This window comes from Lates calcarifer, linkage group LG7_1 (assembly GCF_001640805.2).
Source record: "Lates calcarifer isolate ASB-BC8 linkage group LG7_1, TLL_Latcal_v3, whole genome shotgun sequence".
NCBI classification, from domain to species: domain Eukaryota; kingdom Metazoa; phylum Chordata; class Actinopteri; family Centropomidae; genus Lates; species Lates calcarifer.
Genome location: NC_066839.1, coordinates 5525437 through 5536950, shown reverse-complemented (window position 1 = coordinate 5536950; position 11514 = coordinate 5525437). Strand labels below are relative to the sequence as shown.

General features: G+C 40.0%; 1 protein-coding gene across 1 annotated transcript in view; it reads right to left on the bottom strand.

Moving 5' to 3' along the window:
* Positions 1 to 2559: 2559 nt before the first annotated feature.
* LOC108888892 (nesprin-2) overlaps positions 2560 to 11514 on the bottom strand; it is a 73998-nt gene continuing 65043 nt past the window's right edge. The window contains 14 exon segments of the mRNA XM_051072072.1: positions 2560 to 3667; positions 3777 to 3871; positions 4066 to 4257; positions 4471 to 4599; positions 5071 to 5247; positions 5340 to 5542; positions 6073 to 6199; positions 6311 to 6441; positions 7645 to 7713; positions 8053 to 8341; positions 9084 to 9275; positions 9632 to 9769; positions 10397 to 10579; positions 11074 to 11224. Of these exon segments, the coding sequence (XP_050928029.1) occupies positions 3460 to 3667; positions 3777 to 3871; positions 4066 to 4257; positions 4471 to 4599; positions 5071 to 5247; positions 5340 to 5542; positions 6073 to 6199; positions 6311 to 6441; positions 7645 to 7713; positions 8053 to 8341; positions 9084 to 9275; positions 9632 to 9769; positions 10397 to 10579; positions 11074 to 11224 (2284 nt within the window). The 3' untranslated portion in view covers positions 2560 to 3459.

Genomic DNA, 11514 nt, shown 5'->3' with positions numbered 1-11514 from the left:
TGATCGTGGACGATGTCTCTGAGATCATAGACGGTGTCTCTGTGATCATCGACAATGTCCCTGATCGCGGGCAATGCCTTCGAATCGGTGACCCCCGTCTCCGCCGATTCTATCGCAAGGTCTCTACGAAGCATGGGACAATGTCTCTGATCATGGACAACGCCTCTCTCGTCTTTGACAAGGTCTCTGCGATCATGGACAATGTCTCTGATCGTGGACGATGTCTCCCTCATCCTCAACAATGTCTCTCCGATCATGGACCATGTCTAAGCGATCGTGGACGATGTCGTGGACGAAGTGGTGACACCTGGAGGAAATAAAAAAAAACATACAAAGGAAAATGATCAATACACTGCTACCTTCCCGAAAAAACAAAAACAACATATATTTGGGAAAAGTACAATGATTATTAATTGTGTGTCTATCAACTAATCACTGAAGCAGTCGTGTATGTTACTGTGAGTATTTTTTCCACTACAGATGGTTACTTACAGTATCATTATTTCAAATTTCAACCTTCTTTTTACACATATTTAAAATGTCTTTGTTTTGTGTTGTTTTTGTTTAATGGATACAACTAAATTTACAAAGGTCTTAACAGCAGCTTATGTGGAAAAAATGTAAATAAATAAGTGTAGAACTGTTTATACACTGTTATTGATATTGTTTGGTGAGAATGTAAGGAAAGTTTTCTTTGTTATATGATTAATTGTAAATATTGTTGATTAAGCAAAACAAGACATCTGAATACGTCACCTTGAGCTCTGAGCAATTACAGTTAGTACTTTATTTCTGTTTTAATAGATATAGTCAGTTCTTAATATGTTCATTAATAAATTCATAAAATACCAAGGTTTGAGCTGAGATTTACCCAGTGACACTAAACGAAAAAACTGAAAGCGACTATTGACATTAATAATTTGGTTCACCAATACATCTTTTTCAGATTGGGTAAATAATCAAAGATGACTGCTACTCACATTGTTAGTAGTGAACACTCTGCTAGTTTTACTGTTTATAGCAGTTCGGTCTCATTAGTTTCACATTAAGTCAGTCATATACATAGTACTGTTCGGTTTTTGTCTGTGGACATGATGCTAAAAAAAAAACAACAACAAAAAAAAAAACGAATTTCTAGTTATTTCATCATTGAGGTTTTCTTAAAAATTCTTAAAAGCATCATATCCTTAAGAACCAACAACAAAGTAACTAAAATGTTTGAGGCTCAAACTTGTGGAGGACCACAGAGTTAAAATCTAGTTTTCAAGCTTAAATTTAACATATAACTGTGCTACAAAAAACAAACAAACAAAAAACTTAGACGGAAAACAATCACAATGAGTTGCTGAAATACCGCTATGAAACAAAAAATGACCTCAAAGAAATGTAAAAATGATCAGGAATGGACACAGAACTATGGAGACGCAGTAAGAACGACCACAAAGAGGCTGACCGTATATAGATGTAAAATAGCCAAGTAAAGACGCAAAATTATGCAATAAGACCACAAAGAGACACAAAATTGTCACAACCATATGATAATCAGACAAACAAACCAGGTGTAAGGCAGCCAGATACAGACGCCATGTAATACAAGATGACGATAAACAGACACAAGACGATGACACGACATGATAGGCATAATAGGCCCGATGGAAAACGAAGTTACAAAGAGATACAAAATGTCGGAAAGGTGACTGTAAACAAATTGAACAGGTATTTAAACAGACTAGCAAGAGCTCCTTGTGTTTTTTACGTCCACACTTGGGGGGTCACAACTCATGTCAGGGACGCCTCAGTCACAGAAACACAAACACACCATTACCCACACGATAAAAATGACTGAGAATGGAAACAAGGTCAAGAGATGTCTTTGAAAGAGACGGCTAATGCTAACGCTCGCCGCTAACGCAAATGCTAACTCTAGCCGCTCACTAGTTCGCTGTTTGGCCTTACCTTCGCCTTTCAAGTGTATTCAGCGTCCAGACTCACTCGTGTTCGACATAAAAGCAGCTCCAAAGCTTGTTTTAGCATCCAGACTTCTTCGGTAATCAAGTTTTCTCACAGTACTGACAAACCGAAGAAACGTCTCAAACTTGATTTTGAACTATTGTCCCCGACTTCCTCTCTCCGCCTCTCTGAGCTCCTCCCAGAAGATCACGACCAATGGCGATACAGGACGCGACCAATCACAACAGAGCCAGATGATGCTGTTCCGCCTAGCAACCGCCTCTGATTGGTCGTATAATACATCCACGGGGAAAGTAGTAAACCGATAAGGATCGTGGATATAGTATGTAAACTGGTTACTGTAATAATACATCCATGTTTACAACCTTGTCTCGGAGTGCTTTTCAATCTTTATTTTGGCTTAGAACTTAAAAATGTACTGTTTTAGGTAAGATTCGAGCACGCGATCTCCAAGCTTCCAAGCCGACGCCGATTTACACCCCTGAGAAGCACCGTTGTAACCGTTAAACCCAGATTACGTCACGTCCTGCTTCGTCATCAGGACTTAAGGTAAAATGGAGGAGAAAAAAACGCTTTGAGCAGAAGAAGTTAAGACAATCAGTGTTTACTACCAGAAAATCAGGAGCACAAATTCACCGTTTGATGTTATAAATATGAATTATATTATTACAATCTGTACATACACATCATCCTGCTAAATCTACAGTGTTTCAACAGTGCACCAGGAGGATGGAAATGTCTGCTCATAACCTACAAAAAAACATCTAAAAAAATATGGATATACATGTATGTGTATAAAAACTGCTATAATTTTGTATTGTTGGCCTTATAGAGTACATTCAAACTTACCAGTGTCTTTTGTTTTTAAAAAATACATTTTTGTCAAGTTCAGTATAACAGGCAAGATAATGTTAGACAAACATGAAATGTCAACCAGTTCATAAAATAACGTACAGTTCAGAGCATGATAGTAGTGACATCTGAGTATGAACATGTAAAAGTGTAGCCTTCTACAGTCACTTTAAACCCAATTGAGTCAAATGGGTAAAAAAATGTGATTTTGTCATTTTACCGGGTCTTACCTCTTCTGTTATTTTCCAGTGAACTCACTAAATATATTTGCTGGCTTTTCCTGACTATCATACAGTAGCTGAAAGATGCAGTGATCAATGTTCTTAGATAGTTTAGACAGATCTTTGTCTTATTAAATTTAAATATCTACATTTTTGTTCACATGCTGTTTTTCCTGATTGAAATGGAGTCAAATTGGTAGGTTTTCTTCCTGGAATAAATACAATGTTCTATGTTCAAATCTTAAAAAAATAGACATTAAAATACAGTTTAGAGACTTTGGGAAATAATAGATTCATCAATGTGACTTATATTAATCTTATATGTTTGGTCGTGTGTTTCAGTTTGACAAAAAGATGACTTGTTTCGTATGAAAAATGGCAAAATGTCATATTTTTTTCCCCAGTTTTATTGTCATCAGGTGGGCGGTGGGCCGTTGGTGTAGCGTAGCATGGGATAGAAAGACCGTGCAAAGTTGTTAGTCACAGTGCAGCTGGGGTCACTCTCTGACATGGGGATCAGACAGGGGAGCAGCAGGAGGAGCAGCAGGAGGAGGTGGAGGGGGAAAGCAGCACGGAGGACTCGGTAGAAGAAGGATCGTGGTGGCGACGCCTCCCTCCTCTCTCTGTGCGACACAAAAGACAGATGACAATTATTTCAGGAACAGATAAAATACGTAAGGTGAAAAGGTCATAAAATAATAAAAGGCTAAATATCAATGCCTTTCTTTATACCTTTGTGTGGAGGAACCTTTCTTTGAGTGTGCAGCCTCCTGAGAAGATTCTGCAGAGGCACATTGACCTTGAACGTCTGATGCAGATTCACAGCTCTGAATTAAAACCAAGACAAGACAAATATCACTCTGGTTCACCTGCTCACACACAATGATTTCAACACACGGAAACTGGCGTTCAACAAAAACTACAGCGGGAATAAAACACTATAAGAAATTTGATGGTTTTAAAGGGGTACTCCTGAAGTGAGTAGATGTATAATGGTCTGGTATTATAATTTGCTGGTTACCAGTCGCTGTTGCAGGGTGCTCAGGTCTTGGTCCACCTCCCTCAAGAGCAACCTCAGCTTGCTTCCTGTGACGTGGAGTTTCTCCTGGGCCTCGTCGCTCTCCTCCGCTCCGTCCTCAGGCTGGAGCTGAGACCACAGAGCCTGGAGTGAGGCCTGCTGAACCTGCCTGCCCCTCAGCTCCTCCTGCAGGTCCTGCAGACCACAAACATTACAGAGGGTGATGAGTTTTCTAGTAGATTAAAAGACATGCTGAACTGTGCTTTTTTAAAGCACTAAATAAGACTTAAGTGCTATGATAAATATATGTCATTTTTATACATTATTTACATAATTTACATTTACATTTAAACAGCCTCTAAAGATCAATAAACACTGTGCCTCATCAGTACAAGACTGTCTACTTACAGTGAGTGTGTTGTGATGTTGTTGCAGGGCTCTGACAGGTGTGTCTGGATTATTGATGTCCACTGTGTAGCGTCTACTCTCTGCGTGGGCCAGCCACAGTAACAGAGAGTGGAGGGTTTCATGAAACTCCTGAGTGGAGAAATGTTAAAGGTCAGTTTGTAAAATAGAGGAGTTTAGTTGAAAATTTGCTTGTTTTGTTTCAGTTGTACAATAAATTTCATCAGAATATAAAGTATAAATATATAGCTATAAAGAAATGAAATAAATACTTAAATGCAATAAGGGTCTACACACTGTAAACAAATTGTGTGAGGCTTATAAATGTTTCTATTTGTAGATGTAAGAATTAAGTTTTTTTTAAATAGTAAAGGTTAAGTAAATTATGCTAAAAACTATTTTCAGAATGGCTGCCAGCTGTATGTGATAGCAGCATTGACAAAGGAGTTTTTGTTTTTTACTTCTGACCAATCAGGAACTGGTACCTGTTCCTACAAATTAAGGCCATTATCTTACCAAGACTGAATAAATAACAAATAGACTTAGGGCTGTGTTGTACATTTTGGTCTATTAAAGGTTAATACACTTGATATTTCTTCTCACCTGGCAGCGCATCAGAGTCTTCCTCAGACTGGTGTCCCACTGCTGGACGCCTGTACATGCTCTGCTCCAGTCTCTGTTCATACTCGCCAGTCTCTCCTGTAATTCTGGAGCCTCCTGAGCTCTCAGGTTGATGGACAGCATGATGGACTTGTAGTGAGTAAACACCTTCTGCATTTCCTGCAACAGAATATCCATATCCATGAATATACATGTATAAACAAACTGGTCACTTAATGATCAGATCTGTTGTATTTGATCTAAAAGTTTACCTTTAGTTCTTTGGCTCTGGATTCCATGTCTTCAATACTCGTGGCGGGGTCGGACAGCCGGAGGCGGTCCAGCTCCGGGGTCACGTTTTCTAACCAGGAGGTGATGTCGTCGAGGTCGGACGTGAGCTGTTGAGGCTCCTGAGGGTCGGCCTGCTGATCGCTCCTGGACTGAGCCTGGAGCAGCTCCCAGCGTTCAATCACACCTGAGCCAGCACAAACACCTACTGATCAGCTGTTTATTCTATCAGATGCTGGAAGTAGTTCGTGTGTTTGTCACAAGCAGCCAAAATAAACTCACCATCATAACATTCGGAAACGAGGGCATTAATATCCATGTCTCCTGTGTATGCAGATATCCTAGCTTACAGCAGTGAATGAGGCGAGTTGATGAAAGACTTTAAACCTAAACAGCATTCAAAAATAAACCTTTACCCATTAAAACAGAATACCTCTTCAGTGCTTTTTTGTCATAGGATTCTCATATTGGAGTATTCATCTTTGAATGCTGTGTTGTGGTTTAAAACATGTTTATTGACTGGCCCCATTTGCTGGCTTTTCATCTGACAAGCTGGAGCATCTCTATCGACAGGCTCTTTTGGCATATGAGCTAATGTTCATGTATTGGTGTTAAAGCCCTTTGAGAGGAATGTGGGATTTGTTATTTTGGGCAACAACTTTAGCCCATTTACTAAAATCTTAATTAATCTCATTAATGTCTGCGAGCATCTCTCACCTGACTGTTTGTCTGAGGATGTTAGTCCTGTCAGACCGAGCTCCTTCGGCTGCTCCTCTTCATCCAGGATCAGTGAGACTCTTTTGATGTCCTTGATGCTACCGCTGCACTGAGACATGAGACGCAGCTGGAGACACAATAAATACTGTTTTACACACAGCTAGAGCAGAAAAACAGACTAACTGCTCTGAGATTTATTTTCATATTCCAGCGGTGAGGGGATGTCTTTGAAACTCACATAGCCCTGCTTTAGTGGAGTGCTGGTGAGGGTGGGTGCAGCCTCGGTGTGGCCCTGGAGAGGTTGTGTGTCCAGGTCTGTTGCTGACCTCCATCCTGGAGACTCATGTACGACCATGGACCTGCTTGGAGCTGAGACACAAACAGAGTGAAACCACAGGCGTTATTGCACAACAACCTCAGAGATAACAATGGCCCTTTATCTGACAGCAAACTTTTAATTTATTTTATACTGTATGTCCTGAATTTGTTGACCAATAAAAAAAAATCATCAGAAATTATTAGCTGCAGGCCACCAGGCTGAATTATTCCTGCTCGGAGATTGTAGATATGATCACAAATACAATGGATTTCTGCCAATTTTTCCTTATTTGGATGAAAAAAATCTCACCAAAATTACTCATACATTTGTTGTCAATATGCCTGTACTGCATGTGGCATAATTTACTATTGTTAGTTTAACTGATGTTATAGAGGAAAACATGCAGACACTGAAATAATCCATCAACTGAGAGTCATCCTAAACTACTGACAAATCCAGCCAAATAATGATGCCACGCCAGTATAAATCACCCACCACAGGAAACTGAAAAGCTTGTTATCTGTGTAGCACGTGTTTATTCAATGCCATGTTTCACATGGTCAAGCAGCAGGAGGGAGAGAGAAGACAGCACCAAGATCACAGCAGAGCAAGCTGCAGCTGGAAACCAGTTCACACCAGTCCTTTCACAATGAAAGCAGCGATTTTTATAGATGCTGTGTTATGACACCTGGGTAAAATGACTGTGAACAAATTATGGCTACAAAAAGACAAAGCTTTGTTCTTCTGTGAAATAAAACAAGTCAGATTTCTCTCACAATGCCACCTGATGGGGCCACTGGTGGTGTTTGTTATTACAATATTCTGTAATAAATGGTTATGATCATCCAAAAGAAAAAACATGATAAAAGGACCCAGAGCAGCGTCATATGAATCCACAGGCCCTTAAAATTCCTATTTTGCAGGGAAATCTGATATAACAAAAATCTGACCAGAGCTTTGAAGCTGAGATGTTTTTGACCTTTCATTATATCTTCCCCATGAGCCAGTTGGTGTAATTGTGTGCATAAAATGAAGAAAACCTCTTTAACAAAAATGTGTCAAAGAAAGAAAAAAAAAAGGTTTGCTTTGGCATTGAAGGATTTTTCCAAACCACAGCTAAAGGAAGCAAAGTATCAATGCAGCAGCACGACAAGCAATTAAGTGCAAATGATACATGAGCTGCTGGAAAGATATCTGCTGGAAATTTATTTCACCATAAAGAGCGGTGAGTGGATTTATTACGTTGTGCCTACCCAGCGAGGAGGCTCGTAGCGCCTTGGGGGCTTCGACAAAATCCTGCTGGCTCTCGGTCAACTCCACCTCTGGGAGGAGAGAGGGGTCAGACCAGAGGTGTACGGACGTTGGTGAGAGTGTGTGTACATATGTGTGTGAAATATAGATATTTTTAAATATTTTTCTTACAATATAATCTTTAAACTCTTTAACTATGAAATCTCATTAATTTAGGTGTTTATTGCTTTCATTTCATAAGGCTGAAGTAAAGATAAATATTAATGTTTCCAGTAACTCAGGAACATATTTAAGAAGTCAGGAACTGCTTCAACTTCTGCATTAAATCATTTACAGAACAAGAACTGGGTGTATCATCAATATTAGGATGAGGGGCGGACATTTCTTGGTGTTTATTGAAGAAAATGTACCTGATAGTGCACTGAAGTAAGCTCCCTCCTCCTCGTGCTCCTCCTCCTCCTCGTCATCCTCATGTGACGACGAACCTCCCACGTCTCCGGTGTGGTCCCACTCCAGAGGCAGCGAGTCCACGCTCACCGGTGTCTCCCGACCCGAACGCTCCAGTGGGGAGGGCAGCAGGTGGGTGGGTGTGGCCGGGAGGCTGACTTGGCTCCGCCCGAGCCAAGGCCGACCAATCAGCTCCAAGCTGGACTCCAAGGAAAAGGTGGTGCTGGACAGCTCAGGTTCTTCTATGATTATCTAAGGTAAAGAAATGAAAGGGAGTCAGTCTGATGTGAATATGAATGTGTCAACAGTCCATGTTGCTTTGTGGCTCGGGGTGAATGAATTTTTATATGTCTGCCCCTTAACCTGCCTGAGTTTCCAGGGGCCCATGCTTTCCTGTTAATTTTGAGATGTTCCACTCGTCAAAACAAACACCACACTTGTTACCAATGCATGAGGAATCAGGAGACCTGCAGGAGCTGAAAGCAACAAATCATTGGCTTTGTGCATATAAGCACTGCTCGTAAATCACTGTCATGAAAGGGGCCCAATGCAACATCTGCAGTATCTTTTAAAAACTCAATAAAACCCTTTTTTAATTAGATATCATTTTAATTACAGTTTCATTTGTGCTGTAGAATTTTTAATTTCTCTAACAGTGTCATTATTTTAGGATATTTATCTCTGCCAAGGAGGTTATATTTGACCCGTTCTTTTCAAGTTCTTTTCCTTGGACTTTCTGTTCATAATGTAACGCAACGTAAAACATAAAATTTGTATGAAGGTTACATGAGTATTAGGAGTAAATTAATGTTAATTAACGAGGCAGAATCACTCCACAAAACTAACATCTGTAGAATAATAAATGGAAGTGCATTTGTGATATACAGAAATCAATAGAGGAATAGTAAAAGGAATATTTCCGTCTTTGAAAAATTTGCATAAATGAACTCATGAAATGGAAACAACGAAAATGTGTATGTGTGCTCCAGCTCACCGGGGGCTGGCTAAGGCGCTGGTGGAAGCGGACCAGTCTGCTGAAAACCTCCTGGCAGTAGGTGTGCAGCTCCTCCAGCTCGTCCTCTATCAGTGCTGCATCCTGCGGTGAGCTCTTCTGGATCAGACCCTCTCCAAACACTATCAGCCCGTCAATGCGCTCTGTGTTCAACGTGATCTCCTTCTGGAAACTCTGCAGGAAGAAGAGGGGTCGGATGGTTGGATGAAAGGAGACTGAGTCAGGAAAATGAGAAGAATGTTTCAGAAAACCGAACATGACTGTTAATGGTGTTTGTAAAAGCGTCCAGTAAATGAACTGGAAGAGATTTTTTTATTTTTTTCCTAAAAAAAAAATACCCGCGGTTTAAAATTGAAGCCAGTGCTTTAATCATGTTAACATGCAGTTCTTCTAATGGCTGCAAGATGTGAACACCAAAAAAAACGGACTGAAGAAACCATTCATAGCACAAGTGCTTACAAAGAGGCAGGATTGTTCAGAAAAAATACAGAAAATGTTCCCAGTCTACTGTGCGTGAACTGTGTCCTCACATTGAGCTGCTGTATCTTGTGATGGACGTCGCTCTCTGAAAAGTGTTCGACGTTGGTGAGCTGCAGGTCCAGCTCCGTCAACCACACCAGCATGCTCTCCCTGGTGCCTTCAAATTCCTCCCTCTGGCTGGTAAAATACTGAGGAGAAAAGAGAGGACAGAATGAATAGACGGAAGAGGAAATGTAGGTATATTTTAAATACATTTTTAATGTAATGGTGAGAGAAAACCAGAAAATCAGTGGCTTCCTCTAGGAACAAACTTCTATCTCAAACTCGAAATGCTGTAGAGTACTGTTCAGTTCACCTTCAGACTGTAACTTTAGGGGTTAAGGAAAACAAAAATCAGACATGGAAAGTGAGGGAGGATGTGTTAAACCTTCAAATGACAGTCTGACCAATTTCTCAGTTTCAAACAATAAGCAAGAGACACTACTTTTTCAGTAATACCAAAACAAAAGTGTAATTTGGTGAGAGGAACAGTGCAGCACTTTTAGTCCACTTACATGTTAATAAATCACCAGTAGCTGGCCTCTCTACAACTGATTACACAATTAATATTTTAAAGCTATGCTGGAACAGGACAGCTAGTTAAACATCAAAACAATGGCATTACAGCTAACTAATGTGCTCATTAATTATATATGACAGAGAGGAAAATAAGCAGGAGCTTGTGGTGAAGACTCATTCTCCTCTCAGCTAATCACATTATTCACCTCATGTTTTAAATAGTTGTTCTGCTCTGCACTGTACTTCCTGTACTGTACCTTCAGCCTGCGGAGGATGGCAGCCACTCTGCGGTGCAGGGTGTCCCAGCGCCGGTTACCTTCATGGACCATGGCTTTGAGCTGACTGGCCCGGTCGGTGCGGTTCTCCCTGGCCAGACGGCGGTACTGGTTGTTGACTAGTTCCAGCTGGGTCAGACGCTCATGAACCTGCCTTTGGAAACCCTGAAAAGAACAACAGGAGAGTAAGGATGGAACATGGATTTAAGTTTGTACATTTTGAAACCATTCATTCATTTCATGTTTTTTTCCAGTTGTGTGTGATCCAATGTCCTTTTCATAATATAAAATAGAGCTGAAATGATCAGTAAATTAATCTGACATAAAATTATGTAGGAAAAGATAATTATTTATTATTTAAAGAAGCCTGGGCATTTTCTTCTATTTTCAGGCCTTTAAACTAAATGATTAATTGATTAAATGACAAAATAATCAGCAGATTAATCAGTGATGAAATAAAATTGTGTCAAATAAGAGTTTGATTTCCTTTAAATGTAAATTAAATTTTTGTGGTCAGTGGAAACTAATGTCCAATCACTTTGAGAAGTGTTTTTTCCATAGTTTTAGTTGTGTAAAGGCAATCTCCTTAACAAAATTTAATACAGACAACAAAACAAGCAAACAAAACAAAGTTACTTCAAGTTGACCTCACAACTGACCTCGAACTTCTTGAGCTCCTCTTTGGCAACAGTATAAAGGACGTCTGCAGAGTTGGGGTTGGCGGCGGTGCGCTCAGCCATCTTGAGCCAATCCTCAAACCGTGAGTAGTCGTCAAGGAACTTGCACCAGAGTCTCCACGTCTCCTCGATCCTACAAAGGAGACATTGTACTGGAGCTGCAGGTGACGGTGGCGGTTTGATGAGTTCTGTTCTAATCAATGACTGAATTTCTTTCTTTTCTTTTTCATTCAAGCTTTGCTAACAGTGCTATTACGACACATGAAGCATTGAATAGAAGTTCTTAATCAAAATGAATGATTTATTAGATTAGCAATCAACAAAATGGAACAAAATTACTGACTGCAACATGTCATTATCAGTGAAAACAGTGCATTTGTTCAACAGTTCTGTAGTAATCATGTATATCATAATACAGTAATA